Here is a 16,964-nt window from a genome sequence, read left to right on the forward strand (position 1 = left end):
AATTGAAATATATTAAATATTTTGGATGTTTTTCTACATTTTTGTATATATTGTATTCTGTGTTGTAATTGAAATCAAAGTGTATATTATTTTTTATTACAAACATTTGTGCTGTAAAAATTATAAACAAAAGAAATAGTATTTTTCAATTCACCTCATACAAGGACTGTAGTGCAATTTCTTGGTCGTGAAAGTGCAACTTACAAATGTAGATTTTCTTTTTTATTACATAACTACACTCCATAACAAAACAATGTAAAACTTCAGAACTACTTCTCGTTCAATCAATCGCTAAGACAAATAAGTTTGTTTACATTTACCAGAGATAATCCTGCCCTCTTCTTATTTACAATATCACCAGAAAGTGAGAACAGACATGTGCATGGCATTTTTGTTGCCGGCATTGCAAGATATTTACTTGCCAGATATGCTAAATATTCATATGCCCCTTCATGCTTCGGCCACCATTCCAGAGGACATGCTTCCATGCTAATGATGCTTGTTAAAAAAAATAATGTGCTAATTAAATTTGTGACAGAACTCCTTGGAGGAGAATCGTATGTCCCTGCTCTGTTTTACCCGCATTCTGCATATATTTCATGTTATAGCCGTCTTGAATGATGACCAGCACATGTTGTTCATTTTAAGAACACTTTCACTGCAGATTTCACAAAATGCAAAGAAGGCACAATGTGAGATTTCTAAGCATAGATATCCTTATTCTAAGGATAAGATTTAAGAATCTGAAGTGACTTGCAAAATCTGAGAGGGACGAAGTGTGGAGCATGCTTTCAGAAGTCTTAAAAGAGCAAGACTCTGATGCAGAAACCACAGAACCCAAACCATCAAAAAAGAAAATCAACCTTCTGCTGGTGCCATCTGACTCAGATAATGAAAATGAACATGCGTCGGTCGACACTGCTTTGGATTGTTATCAAGCAGAACCCGACATCAGCATGGATGCATGTCCCCTGGAATGATGATTGAAGCATGAAGGGACATATGAATCTTTAGCACATCTGGCATGTAAATATCTTGCGACGACGGTTACAACAGTGCCATGAGAACACCTATTCTCACTTTCAGGTGATATTGTAAACAAGAAGCAGGAAGCATTATCTCCTGCAAATATAAATAAACTTGTTTGTCTGAGTGATTGGCTGCACAAGAAGTAGGACTGACTGGACTTGCAGGCTCTAAAATTTTACATTGTTTTATTTTTGAATGCAGGGGTTTTTTTTTGTAAATAATTATACATTTATAAGTTCAACTTTCATGATAAAGAGATTGCACTACAGTACTTGTATTAGATGAATTGCAAAATATTATTTATTTTATTTTTTACAGTGCAAATACTTGTAATCAAAAATAAATATAAAGTGAGCACTGTACCTTTGTATTGTGTTGTAATTGAAATCAATATATTTGAAAATGTAGAAAACATCCAAACATTTTAAAATAAATGGTATTCTATTATTAACAGTGCAATACTCATGCAATTAATTGCAATATTTTTTTTTAAATTGTGCAATTAATCATGATTAATTTTTCTAATTGTGCGATTAATGGCAGTTATTTTTTTTAATCATTTGACAGCCCTATTTTTCCCCTCCATGTACATACAAGATTATATTTGCAATACTGGAGGCCCTTAAAAGATTAGAAATTTAACCAAGAAGAAAGCAAAACTTCTTACTAGATTAATGATACTAATTAAAATTCTACTTCAAATTATGTTAACCAGAATTAGATACTCAAGACAAGATATACAGAAATACTTTCAAAATGTTATACTGACCAGATGAAGAAAATAAAATGCTTGCCAGACCTAATCAAATCATTGCAATAGAGGGAAAAAAATATGGCAAAGTGAAAAATATGAGATGATGGTCTTGCAGAATTCTCCTCCTGAAAGGAGAAGACTATTTCCAATCTTATAGTAATTGCAGCACACCTCTATGATGGAAAGCTGACTTTAAAAAAAGAGCAGAACAACTGTGAAAATCATTCCCTGTGTCTTTGATGATAAAATTTGATGTGAAAATATATGCTACAATGTTGGTGGACAGAACAGGAATTGGAGGGTATGGTTTGATAAAGAGACCAATAATATAAGGGTGGGGGTGAGGGGGTAGCACACCTCACAGGTAGCAGAAATAAGATGGTCCTGCAGCAGCAGTAACTCTCAGAAAGTTAGTTTTCAGTATAATCAAATGGAAATATGAGTCGGTTCTGGTGATGTTTGTCTCCGATGACACAGAAGAAAGATGATGCCAAACCAAGCCTAGATCTTGGACAAAGCCACTGTCAGTCAGAAATTTGCTGAGTTTCTGCAGATGACAGCTCCTGAAGAATCTTCAGGAACACAGACTCAGGTCTATAGAGAAGTCCCTGAACATTCAAATATCCCTTTGGTAAATCCTCTAATGTTCTGCCTAAGGGACTTGGAGTGTTACCCCAATAGCCAGGGGGGATGGTAGTTCTCCTACTCACCTCCATTATTAGTTTCCCCATGAAAGTCTCCTGTCAAAAATGCATAGCTAGAGACTTTAGCTGTCTGTCAGAGGCTATTTTCTACTAGGGAGATGCTACTCCAAAATCAATAAACAATTCATGTAGGATGCTCAAAAAGAACTTTGAAGGGCAGGAACAGAACCCAGATCACAAGTCCCAGTCTAGGATCTTTACCACAAGACCAACTATCCTCTCATAGCCTTCTTTCTCCCGCACTCCTGCTTCTTTAAGAAAGCATTCAGTCATGGCTTCTCTCACAGTTCAGCCAGAATCTGCAACATTTGGCTCTAAGAGAGTGTGACATGACATTGTGAGTACCTCCTGATACCAGAAGTGTCAGTGAAGCATCTCTGACCGTATTTCCTTGGCTCATCTGGTTTTAGTCTTGTTTAGTATGTTATCTCTTGTGTTCAGAAATTGTGTCTTCCTGTGCCAGTGGAAGGAGTTTAGTGTATTGTAGGAACATATCAGGTCTTACACCCGTCAGTAGCCTTTCATACTACACACAATGAGGTGCTGATGACAGGGCTGCATACTACATCAACAGTAAAGAGTTATGTTGAATTCGATCCATCTTTCTTTCCTTCAGAAGACTCAGAGAGAAGGTTAAGATGATTGTTTAATTATGAGAAGTGCCACATGATTCCTATTCTATCATCTCTCCTGTTCAATGCCTATATGAAACTACTGGGGGAATATTAGGAGATGATTTAGTGTATAGTGTTATAAATATGCTAATAGAAAAGGAGGACTTGTGGCACCTTAGAGACTAACAAATTTATTTGAACATAAGCTTTCGTGAGCTACAGCTCACTTAGTATGCTAATGGCTCTCAGTTGTGTCTCCATTTCTCTAGATCTAGACAGAACAGTGGTTCAACTTCCACAACCTACCAGAGATCACATATTGGATGATCCCCCCAGTGTTGTGATTCAACTGATATAAAGACAGAGTTAATTGTGATGAGTTGGAGAAACAAGAGTTGCAGGAGATAAGAGTTAATTTTGGCTTCTTTGATAGAGGCATTTGCTTTATTTTTACTACCAATATTCATAATCTGGGGACCTAATGGTTCCTTGGGTGCTTCTGAGTGTTCATAGTGGCCAATATCCCCCCGCTTTTACTTTTGCTTTCTCTTTCTCCATTTTTCTTCTTCAGTAGAATTGGAAGGTATCTGTATTATTTGTAATATTTTCTGTACCTGCCACTCCCAATCCTCAGCAGAATAACCCAAGGAGGAGGGCAGCATTGGTAATGCTACCTGTTCCTCTTGGGGATTGAATTTCCCCCTCTGGTATAGCTGTACCCACAAATAAATACAAAACTTGAATTTCTACAATGACCCTCCACACCACATACACAGTATTTAATGTGTGGTGTACCACAAAACCCTCTCAATGGAAAATGCTTCAATTTGGAAACCGAGAATATTTTGGATTTCTGCATGTGTGCATTATCCCGATTAAGGAGGACACTCTTTGGCAATCTTTACAGCAACTTTCTTAGGTAAGATGATTCTAGAGTTCTAGTAAACAGGAAAGAAAAGGGAACATTTGTTATCTAATTTAAAACCAATTTTATGTATGAAAACCAACCATATGGATCAATTTAATTATGCCTCCATCCTGGTGAAATATTGTTTGGAAGAATGTTTGCCACTCCTCCACCAATCTGCACTTCAATGCAACTTGAACCAACCATCTTTTAGGCCAGTGTTTCCCAAACTTGAGATGCCGCTTGTTCAGAGAAAGCCCCTGACGGGTCCGGCCGGTTTGTTTACCTGCTGCGTCCGCAGGTTTGGCCGATCACGGCTCCCACTGGCTGCGGTTTGCTGTGCCCAGCCAATGGGGGATGTGGGAAGTGGCGGCCAGTATGTCCCTCGACCAGCGCCACTTCCCACAGCCCTCATTGGCCGGACACAGTGAACCGCGGCCAGTGGGAGCCGCGATCGGCCAAACCTTCGGACGCAGCAGGTAAACAAACTTGCCGGGCCCGCCAGGGGCTTTCCCTGAACAAGCTGCATCCCAAGTTTGGGAAACACTGCTTTAGGCAATAAATTCAAGAAGTTTTTTGTAAACTAAATACTCCTATGGTAATCCATTCATACATGAGTTTATCATTCTCTGGACATTCTGTCCTCTTAACATTCTAATGATGGTCTTAATGGTTGTACCCATAAACAACTGATTGAAATTGAAATTAGAATAAATTAATAATTACAACAGGTGGCAAAATTGGAGAGGGGATTTCTATATTGGAGATATTGGACTGACAAATGCAAGTTTGATTTTAATATATTTGGACATATATTTGCCTGGTGTGAATTTTGATTTAAATATGAAAATAGCTCCAATTAGTAAATTTAAATCCAAGTGTAAACAGCTCTTAGTACAACTGAACCAAGCAATAAATAGTAATTGGGAATGTTTAGTTTAACAATGGATTGCTTGGAATGCTGCTTTCTTCTTAAAAGAAACAAAGTTATTCAGCCAAAACTGCCTGAAGGCTTCAGTTACTCACTCTGTAGCAGTACAAACTCATAAAATACAAGTTTACTGTTTTGATAAGATTATGATAAACTTCTATTTCAAGAATGTTGCACACACAGTTTCGAAGACAAGGCAGCAACATAAGCCAGTCTATTACTGGATCTTCTTTTCACCAAATAAAAACAACTCCAGTGAATCTGCACATAAAATATGTTCAAATAGGAACAGAAAGAACCAGACAAAACAAAAGAATATTTCTGAGCATTGCTGCAATTCAGAGTTCCATTCAGGATGTTACAAAGGCTTTTCTCTGACTTAACCAAAAGTTTCAGAACTCTTGTAAGGAAGCCAGGTTTTGTGAAATTACAGCCCAGTTTTAAAATTAATTCTCATTATAATTGCTCAATGGCTACTAGCCAGGAGGGGAAGGGATGGTGTCCCTAGCCTCTGTTTGCCAGAAGCTGGGAATGGGCAACAAGAAATGGGTCACCTGATGATTACCTGTGTGTTCATTCCCTCTAGGGCACCTGACATTGGCCGCTGTTGGAAGACAGGATATTGGGCTAGATGTGACCCAGTATGGCCATTCATATATTCCGTATGCTAATTCTTTACTTCTTGGAACAAATCATTCTAGAGCACTGTAATGGAGGCCCTCACCCTTGGTGCACCCTGCAGTGGTCCCATGCAGTGCTAAAATTAAGTTTCTGCCTGAGTTTCCCCTACTGGGCACCCAGTAAATCCAATAAGGCTTATGTATACTGAACTGTGTACCTTCAGAGATCTAGTTTATATAATCTAAAGGCAGAGAATTACATAAATAGGCCTCCGCCCCAGTACCCTCGCTGGAGGAGGGGAGGGACTCAGTTAACCGTAGTCTATTAACCCCACTTATGTCCATGTCTCATACAAGTGAGGCCTTGTTGACCCAGAACCCTCTTCCAGAGTCCAGGCCTCTGTCGTTAGCTGGGAAAGGGTCTTTCCTCTTGAGTCATGGTCCCCACAGGGGTCAAACAGTGATAACCCTTCCTCAGAACAGCACACAATTCCTTTGATCTGGGGCTCACATGCTACCTAGTAAAGTCCTTTGATGGTTTTGCTGAGCCTTGGCATTCGTAGTTCTTCCCTTTCAGAGCCTCCCCCACCTAGGAGCATTCTTCCATGGCTTCCTTTCCTGGTGAACTCCCTGAGAAGTCCTCCCTTTGGAAACTTTGTCTTTCTGTACTCTGGGGACTGTTCCTCTGGCCAGGAAGCTCTTTTCTCTAGAAGACCCCACTGGAAGTAGCTTCCTAGCTAGCTCCCCTGGGGAATTCTTTCCCCAGGTACTTCCTCCCTGTGTTCTCTCCTGCCTGAGGCCACATCACCTGTTATAAGACCCAGCTGTTCCTGAACTATTTAACTACTGCCCAGGCAATCAGTTATCCCCAGGTGGATCTGGGTTGGCTCTTTCTGGAGCAGAGCTTGTCTCTGGCAAGCTGACAACATGACCACCCTCAAGGGCCAGCTAACCTGTAACAAGCACACAAGAGAATACTAGCTAGTACTAAGTAATATGCAGGAGTTGGTTCAAGAAGTAACTATAGTTGAGCCAGTGAGTAATAATGAACCTAAATAATTACGCTCAACATCCTAGAGAGAAATATGCAAAATAACTAATGTAGTGAAATGAACTTTTGAAAGAGGGATTTTTAAAAAAAAAAATGAGGATGCTAGATAAAGATTCTGAAGTCAAAAATAAAGAAATTGAAATTTTCTGCTTGATTCCACCCTCATTTCCACAAAGGCATTACTCTAATGTGTGGCAAGTCTCATCCCCAACTCAGCTCTACTGTTCTGCTCAGCCACTCCTCCTGTTACTGTCAATTTACAGTTGCTCTGTTGAGGCCCGTCTTCTCTCTAGTCATATACGCTTGGCTTCCTTTGCTCCACTCCCATTCAGCTAGCACCACTGATTCTCTCTTGCAATTTAAAATACTAATGCACCTGACACCATTCAGCTCATACCCAACATTCCATGTTGTCTTTGTCCAGTGAACATGGAAATTGCATTTTATGTTGCTTTTTTGTATAATGTTTTTTTCTAATTTTTTTCTCATTTTTTTCTCATTCTCCCTATGCTGTCCTTGTCTTCTCTCCTCACAACCATATCCTGATTTCCAAGAAACATGCTACTATTGTAAAAAGTACATTACAGGGAGTATGACAGCAAACCCCATATTAAAGGTTCCTAATACTTTGTACCTTAAAAAGGTTCTTGAGACCACTTTTCACTCTGAAATGTTGTAGGGGGAAAACTCCTAGGATTGGAGGGGTGCCTTTTTCTGGCATTGTGAAAATCCACATAGATTTGGCAGTTATAAGATGCTTAAAATCACCATTTTCCTCCTGTGACTTTAGTAGTAGAGCTTGTTTCTGGTAGCATGCTACAGACCCTTCACATTCTATAACACTGCACACATGCTTCCCCATTTTGCTTCAGCATTTGATACAGAAATGCATGGGCAACATTCATTCTCATATTCACCAACTTTCAGGTGCATGTCTCCACAACCTTAATAACATTCTTCCAATGTTATATATGTATATAATTTTTATTCTAAGTTATGTTTCCCTCTTTTGCTATATGTTGTTTTCCTGCTGTAATGGTCTTGCACTAACACATCCAATTATATTTTAATCACTAGCATGATCCTACATGCCCATCGATAACACAAAGAGTTAATTTATTCATTCTAGATTAGTCTGTTATATATATGTTATTGTTAGGTTACTAATAAAATATTTGGAGGGTTATTACTAAGAAAAAGTTTCCCACAATAGCTCATCCAGGACCTTATTATTTAACTAAGCACTGTCAACAGCAGTGGTTCTCAACCAGGAGTACGCATACCAGAGGCCTTGCTTAGATATTTCTAAGCTTTTCTAGATAGTTGCTTAGTTTTACAACAGGCTACATAAAAATCACTAGCGAAGTCATTACAAACTAAAATTTCGTACAGACAATGACTTGTTTACACTGTTCTATATACTATACACTGAAATGTAAGTACAATATTTATATTCCAATTGATTTATTTTACAGTTACATGGTGAAAATGAGAAAGTAAGTATTTTTTCAGTAACAGCGTGCTGTGACACTTTTGTAGTTTTTTGTCTGATTTTGTAAGCAAGTAGTTTTTAAGCGAGGTGAAACTTAGGGATAATGCAAGACAAATGAGACTCCTAATTTGTAGTCTGGAAAAGCTGAGAGCCACTGGTCTGCAGGACATCTATCAGAAACTATTCAGATAACACTATGCCATTAAATGTTCTAAAATGTTCCTCAACTAAGGTTATTACACTACTGAATGCACGTGTAAAAATTCCCAAAAAACAAACCAAAAAATCAAACCAGTTACAAAAGATAATTATCCTAAATCAAGCCAAAGTTGTCAGACTGATCATTGAGGTGGGGACTGATTTTGACCAATGTAGAGTAAATCTTTGTAACACTGGGGCTGCAGATGTGGCAATACTGCTATACATCCAGCAGCGGGAGTATACCACTTTCCTTTCACCCACACATGCAGTTTAGCTTGCTTTGCGCCTTCGTTAATACAAATTGCCTTTTTGCATGTCTTCTCAAGAAGGGCATATGACCCTATGATCATATTCACAGTCAATGTAAAGTGTTCTGCACAATTCAGATAAACACTGAAGAAACTTCTGTAGTCCACATTTAGTCCACCTTTATAAGGTTGCAATCAAATAGTATCCTAATCTTGCATACTTATTCCTTTTCTATTTTTTATTATCTTGTATACCATAGCAGATTTAGCTCTTGAACTTACCTTTTTCTCTCCAAGTGCATAATTTATCTCTGTGTCTCATGACACAGGTGAAACTATACAAGTGTGAGGGTAAAGGCTTGTTGAATATTTTCCATAGGAGGTTTATTCTCTGGATTGTGCAGTAAGATTTATTCCAGGATTTGGCAATAAAGTGCCTGTACTGAATCATCTCTAATTTATATTCTTAAAACGTAAAAGGTATCAAAAGAGAAATGCCAAAGATTGGTTTCAGAATGAAAAGCACTTTGCATTTGCTTTAATGCCAATTTAATTATTTCAGTAATTTGTTCTCTTGCTTACTTTGCATATTCATGCTTACTAAATATGATACCATAAAACAATATGTGATAAAAACACTCTAATTATAAGACTTATGTTCAAAAAGACAAAATGAATAATGGAATATTTAAACACCCAGAAGAAATGAAATCACCAGAAAGAAAACAGAATGACCCACCATCACACAAGATAGGAATAAAACATGATAGCAGATAATTTTGTCAAAAAGAGTCATAATGTTAATAGTTTCTCAGATACTATATCCTAGCTAATATATCAATAGTATTAAAAATAAATGTTAACATATTACATCAATGGCACACATTAAGCAACATTAACATTTAGTAAAAAGCAGTTATATATAGTACATTTACTTCTATTTCTATCCTTTTCTATGAACTAAAATTTAAGGGGCAAATTCTCTTTCATCAAAAAGATGGGATTCTGAGCAGAGCTGTGGGCCACTTCCCTACCATTTCACACAGCACCAGAAAAGCGGCTCTACTATTGAACACCACCTCTTCAGGGGGAACAAATGGGAGGGATTCATGAAGTCACATATCCAACACCTTTACTTCTGCAATCGGTGCAGGCAACCCTTCAGAGATATGTTCCAGACTGAGCATCGAGGGGTTGTGAGCCTCATGCTTGGGTTCCCCATATCTTTCCTTCCTATACCCATGACAGAAACACACCCATTAAACTATATTCAAAGACTTCCAAGGGTCTTTGTTGGATACAAGAATATGCCTCTTGGATAATTAATTTCAACTTCAGCCTATATACTGTTAATTACAGTCCTTTATACAGTTCATACAGTTATAACAAATCTACTCTAACTCCCATTGACTCCAATGGGCAGTGAACTCTGACCAAACGCCTTAAAAGGATTAAATACAATAATGACACATACATGTATATTGCATATTCTATATTACTATATTTATATATTACTGATACATACTACATGAAACACAGCACTTTAAATATCACATAAAATAATTTCATTATTAAAACAATTTTAAATAAAAAGGAATAGCATAAAGCAATATTTACCAACTGGGTCTTTTTGATTCTGAAAGAGTATTTTGCTGTTACTGCCATCCATGTTTGCCATATTAATTGTGTTCCCATCAGTCCAGTAAAGCTTCCTTAACAAGAAACAAGATTGATTGAAAATTTGGTTTCATATACGCCATGTTCTAAATGTGTCTGTTTTGAAAAGATGATCAAATGAATAATACATACAATGTTGTTACAGTATGAATGGCTGTACTACCTAGTTCATAAGGTTTGTTATAAAAGTCTTCTGTATTCAGTGCAAGAAATTCTGTTCAAAAGTTCTGAAGCACATGCATTTAGTACAAATAAAATAGACATCAGCAAGTTTAGCACCTGTACGTATGCTTTTTCCCTAAGTTTAGACAAATGGTTGTTTGTGTGCACGCATGTACACACACAGACTTTTCTTTTCCCTTGCTGGCCTGCAATTATATAAGGCATGTTAATAAAATGTCAGAAATAATTGTAATAACATCTATCTGTATTATTAAGACTGAGAAAATGAGCTGTCAAATCCAAGTTATTCAATTTTTTTCTTAGTAGTCCTAAAAATAAAAGCAAGTACTGAAAAGCCACCATACATAGTGACAAATACAAGGAATCTTTCCATATATTTTATGAAATCCCACCAGTTAAGAACAATCATACTTTACCCCCTGACAGGGTGCACTGCAAGACACTGGGGTTTATCGATTCCATGGATGATTGAGGTTTTCAAAGAACCATCTAAATGTGCCACATTAATTTGAGTTTCATCAAACTCCGAGCTAATCCAGTACAAATTTCGTGACACCCAATCCACTGCAAGGCCTCTAATACTCTGAATATCTGCAAAATGTGAAAGAGCAAATTAAAAGTGAATATAGGTTGTTCATTTGGTTTCCTTTCCAAATAAATTATTTTCTGTTTTAGGGAAAAATAATTTATATTTTAATTTGTTAGCAAAATTGTTCAAGATTGCAATCTCATTCACTTATCAACCATTGTTAAAGCATGAATAATTGTTAATGTTCTGATGAGCCAGATGAAAGCCTACAGCAACAATTAACACTGAAATTGCACTACACAGTCAATAATTCTCAGCAAACACTGAGGAGTAAAAAATAGACATCAATCGTATTATCCAAGGATAATAACCAACTATAAACTAAATAACTGTTAGTGCATTTTCCAGCTTAGGGGGAAAACATTATTTGTTTGGTTTTAATACCTCTGCAACAAGTGTGCTGTTTAAAAAGCGTCAGTTTGACAAACATGATTTGGAAAAAAATCACCCTCCCTTAACAGGTTCAGAAATTAATTTCTATTTTTAAAGTTAATTTATACAAAATCAATTATGATGTGTGATGAAACCTCATGCTCACTCTGAGGGGGATGATGGTTCATAGGCAGGCTGTTAAAAGGCCTCCTCAAACAATGAGCCCAACTGCACTGATTGATTCCATGGGAGTCCAGCACGGTTCCAGAAGTGCTATTTCTCCCTACTTTCTCAGCGTCAAGGAGCTCCCTGGCACCAAAAATACAGATTCAGTGACTCTGGTCAGCACTAGAGCCAAAGAAAGCACTAAGGATGACTCCAAACCTGAGGGCTCCATGGCACCAGTAATGTAGGAAGATAGATATAGCATTGCCAGTGTTGTAGTACCTAATTCCAGAACAGGACTCCAACTAGGCTCTTGAAAAAGGTGCTGGTCCCTGTAATGAAGGCTTCAGCTTGCTCCCTCTGTGGGACATAGAAGCCAAGGATGCCATACTATGTGGCCCTGAACAGAACAACGGCCTTGAACCTGGACCACATCCAAAGTTCTTACAGCCTCCTTCCTGAGACAAGCCAGCACCAAAGTCTACTATTTTTTTTTACAGGTTCAGACACAAAAGCCCAGTAAACCAAGCACCAAACTGGGAATGAGTACGCTCAAGTTAGATGAGACACTGGATATGAACATAGAATCATAGAATATCAGGGTTGGAAGGGACCCCAGAAGGTCATCTAGTCCAACCCCCTGCTCAAAGCAGGACCAATTCCCAGTTAAATCATCCCAGCCAGGGCTTTGTCAAGCCTGACCTTAAAAACCTCTAAGGAAGGAGATTCTACCACCTCCCTAGGTAACGCATTCCAGTGTTTCACCACCCTCTTAGTGAAAAAGTTTTTCCTAATATCCAATCTAAACCTCCCCCACTGCAACTTGAGACCATTACTCCTCGTTCTGTCATCTGCTACCATGGAGAACAGCCTAGAGCCATCCTCTTTGGAACCCCCTTTCAGGTAGTTGAAAGCAGCTATCAAATCCCCCCTCATTCTTCTCTTCTGCAGGCTAAACAATCCCAGCTCCCTCAGCCTCTCCTCATAACTCATGTGTTCCAGTCCCCTAATCATTTTTGTTGCCCTTCGCTGGACTCTCTCCAATTTATCCACATCCTTCTTGAAGTGTGGGGCCCAAAACTGGACACAGTACTCCAGATGAGGCCTCACCAATGTCGAATAGAGGGGAATGATCACGTCCCTCGATCTGCTCGCTATGCCCCTACTTATACATCCCAAAATGCCATTGGCCTTCTTGGCAACAAGGGCACACTGCTGACTCATATCCAGCTTCTCGTCCACTGTCACCCCTAGGTCCTTTTCCGCAGAACTGCTGCCTAGCCATTCAGTCCCTAGTCTGTAGCTGTGCATTGGGTTCTTCCGTCCTAAGTGCAGGACCCTGCACTTATCCTTATTGAACCTCATCAGATTTCTTTTGGCCCAATCCTCCAATTTGTCTAGGTCTTTCTGTATCCTATCCCTCCCCTCCAGCGTATCTACCACTCCTCCCAGTTTAGTATCATACGCAAATTTGCTGAGAGTGCAATCCACACCATCCTCCAGATCATTTATGAAGATATTGAACAAAACCGGCCCCAGGACCGATCCTTGGGGTACTCCACTTGATACCAGCTGCCAACTAGATATGGAGCCATTGATCACTACCCGTTGAGCCCGACAATCTAGCCAGCTTTCTACCCACCTTGTAGTGCATTCATCCAGCCCATACTTCCTTAACTTGCTGACAAGAATACTGTGGGAGACCGTGTCAAAAGCTTTGCTAAAGTCAAGAAACAATACATCCACTGCTTTCCCTTCATCCACAGAACCAGTAATCTCATCATAAAAGGCGATTAGATTAGTCAGGCATGACCTTCCCTTGGTGAATCCATGCTGGCTGTTCCTGATCACTTTCCTCTCATGCAAGTGCTTCAGGATTGATTCTTTGAGGACCTGCTCCATGATTTTTCCAGGGACTGAAGTGAGGCTGACTGGCCTGTAGTTCCCAGGATCCTCCTTCTTCCCTTTTTTAAAGATTGGCACTACATTAGCCTTTTTCCAGTCATCCGGGACTTCCCCGGTTCGCCACGAGTTTTCAAAGATAATGGCCAATGGCTCTGCAATCACAGCCGCCAACTCCTTCAGCACTCTCGGATGCAACTCATCCGGCCCCATGGACTTGTGCACGTCCAGCCTTTCTAAATAGTCCCTAACCACCTCTATCTCCACAGAGGGCTGGCCATCTCTTCCCCATTTTGTGATGCCCAGCGCAGCAGTCTGGGAGCTGACCTTGTTAGTGAAAACAGAGGCAAAAAAAGCATTGAGTACATTAGCTTTCTCCACATCCTCTGTCACTAGGTTGCCTCCCATCAAATTCAGGAAAACTATAGAGGCAAGAGACACACTTCTAGAATCCATATGTTTCAAGGTCTTACTTGGCCATGATGCCAGAGCTATCATTATCAATCTAAAAACTACTATTGAAAAAAAAAAAACCCTAAACCAACGCATACCCAGAAAAAGGTATATTAGAGAAATCTGATGAAAGACCAGAGGTCCAGGGGCAGCACAGTTCTTCTGTCCACAACTGACTGAGAAAGAGAAGGGACTAAGGCAAGTGGAGCCACAAGGCACTTTTATCACCTTGTTCCAAATGTTTGAAGCTACTCATACGGCCCAATATCACAGCTTTCCGGTAGGCGCTGAAACTCTGCAGTATGAGTCCTCTTTGCCCACAAGTGGGAATATGCAGAAAATACTTTAAAGGAAAACTGATCCTTGGTCTCCCTCCAAAATTTTGTCAAGCTGAGATTGCTAAACTGGCTATATGCTTGGAAATATTTCAGAAACTTGAAAACTTTTGCTCCTTTTGGAAATGGGGCTTAAAACTCATTGGTATCTGAGGAAGTGGAACACAATGACAGTCCCTGCTAAGTACCCTTGAACTGAATTCTTGTGCATTCAACCTTTTTGCTTTATCTCTGACATCAAAGTGCATATGCAGCTGATTTCAAGCCATGTTCTGGCATTATAGATTTTGCAAGCTTTTTTATTCAGGTCAAATTGCATCTGGTCTATAAAGGAAAGATAATTTGCAATATGAACTGTAGCCACTGCCGAAGACAGATAGATATAAAGAGAAAGACAATACATTACTCATCAAATTCATTGACAAGTTTTGCATTTTTTTATTAAATAGTTTATACAACAACTCAATTTTTTCTGGCATTCAGCCACTTTTGCTGATAAACTCTTTTTTTCTAGAAGAATTCCAGTACCTCAGTTCAGGTCCAACATACAGAACTGAGAGTCTGTGTGGTTTTTGATCTGGCCACTGTTGACTTCATCACCGGATTCATGAAGACAGTGGGAAACAGAGCAACATTCTCCCTAAAACACATATATCAGCGAACTTAGCAACATCCAAAATTAAATGAAAATGCTGCCATTTCTTCACCAGTTGATCCAGAAAATAATACAAGTACACAGCAGGCATATTGCAAAGGAGAGCATGGTCTCTCTACTTGTCAAACTTTGTCTTTGGGATTGTCTGGAGACAGGGCCGGCTCCAGGCACCAGTGAAGGAAGCAGGTGTCTGGGGCGGCCAATAGAAAGTGGAGGCACTTCCTGAGTTATTGGGATGGCACGTCCAGGTCTTCGGCGACAATTCGGCAGCGGGTCCTTCATTCCCTCTTTTCCTCTTCGGCGGCAATTTGGCGGCAGCTCAATCGGGTTTTTCTTTTTTTCTTCGCCGCTTGGGGTGGCAAAAAACCTGAAGCTGGCTCTGTCTGGAGAGGAGCTAAAGAAAAGCCTTCAATATTACTTATTTGATCATAAAATGAGAAAATGTAGAACCCTCAACAGAAGTGCTATTATCCTTGTACTGTTCTTGTTTGGATTTTGCCTCTGAGGAGTCAACCATCACTTCAGTTTTCAAATAGATACATATTCCTACAGAAAGTCCTCATTAGACTGGCCCTCCTGATTTCAAGCAGGTGGTTTGGAATGATGTGTTCATACAGAGGAGAGGAGACCTGCTGCTGAACAAGAGACCTGCTGTTCCCAGTACAGGAATTGACACTGGTTGCACCAAAACTGCTAATGAAGCCAACAAATGGAGTAACATCAGTACTGGTGAATATTGGTGCTGAGTAGGTGGAGACAGCAGAGTTCAGAACCCAGAGCCAATGCAGTCTCTGCATCCACAGTGCTGATGCTCCACAACAGCACGGTGCAATCTACTTGTGTGCTATCAAATCTGAAAATATTTCTGTTGTTGCCTCCTGGAATGTACGAGCTTTGTGTAACACAAACAGGAATCAAATGCTGAGAATTTAGTGACTGGAACTTCTCAAGGCAAGCAGAGTGCTCTTCAGGGCCAATACCTCACTTAGGTGTGGGGGGAAAAGAAACATGTCACCCTTCAATACTAGAAGGATGGCACACAAAAATGGAGGGCACCGATACCTCAACTCAGCTCAGGAGATCCCTACATCTTTGTGAGGAGAATTATTTGCAGGATGGCAGGGAAACCATCAGTCTAGGCTTTCCCTGGACCTGCACCAGAGTGGTTGATGTCAAAATGCTTGATGCTTCCCACTGGAGATCAACTTTTGTGAAGCACAGCGAGCCCAGTAAGCATTAGGAATATCAGGATTTCTAAAGAAGGATATTGGTGTTTCTACAGAAGGATGAGGAGTACAACTGAGGATGCATTATGCACCTAGCCAATCATCATTCTTTTCTGGACAAATGACTTAGTAGTTGTTCATGTACACACTTACGTCATCTAAGAAAAATACTGTATTTTTATCAGTTTCCTTTGTCTACTGTCATAAGAAGAGCTGGCCAATAATGAAAATAGAGAAAAACCAATACAGCATTGAAGCATCAATCAGCCAGAAAACTGACACAGGCCAAGTGTAATGGAAGGAAACAGGATCAAAAGGTTGCACTCCTCAACAATGAACGTTCATTGTTGAGGAGTGCAACCTTTTGATCCAATCAGTTGAAGCCTGGACACACTGGAAGAAAGTATCAGGTATATTAATCATGATGATATCACAACCATTCTAAAGCCCATATAGAGTACACGCTTGAAGGTGTAAACTATGCAGGCATCACCCCAAAGTTACTGCCACTTTGCATTTTTTGTATTTGAATTTCGGGTTGTGGTTCACAAAATATATCTGAGTGGGGACAATTAGGCAAGAACAATGGTCCAGAGGGAACTCATCTTTTCTGCCCAAAGTCAGTGTAACTGACCATGAAATGGAGCATAAAAATGCATGAAATGTAAAGCTATTTTCAGTACACTATTTTTTTCCTGCTTTTTGTTTTTAATTTTCTCCTTTCTAACTTTTCTAGGAAGGCAGCATTTGTTCTGTTAGATAAAACAAATTTAATTTTTTAATAAATATTATATATCCCAGCTAAATCTTAATTATATTTGAAAGCATATATGTTTTATGGTCTTACTAAATTAGT

The 16,964-nt window shown here is 39.3% G+C and overlaps 1 protein-coding gene across 12 annotated transcripts in view; it reads right to left on the minus strand.

Annotated features, from left to right (window-relative positions):
• The window catches only part of LRP1B (LDL receptor related protein 1B), a 1,327,274-nt gene that overhangs the window by 449,419 nt on the left and 860,891 nt on the right, over positions 1–16,964 (minus strand). For all 12 annotated transcript variants that reach the window (XM_073305381.1, XM_073305383.1, XM_073305382.1 and 9 more), the window contains 2 exons: positions 10,828–11,002; positions 10,169–10,263 (listed from right to left, as the gene is read on the minus strand). In XM_073305381.1, the coding sequence (XP_073161482.1) occupies positions 10,169–10,263; positions 10,828–11,002 (270 nt within the window). The remainder of the gene's footprint in view (positions 1–10,168; positions 10,264–10,827; positions 11,003–16,964) is intronic.

Source organism: Lepidochelys kempii, chromosome 11 (assembly GCF_965140265.1).
Source record: "Lepidochelys kempii isolate rLepKem1 chromosome 11, rLepKem1.hap2, whole genome shotgun sequence".
Classification (NCBI taxonomy): Eukaryota; Metazoa; Chordata; order Testudines; family Cheloniidae; genus Lepidochelys; species Lepidochelys kempii.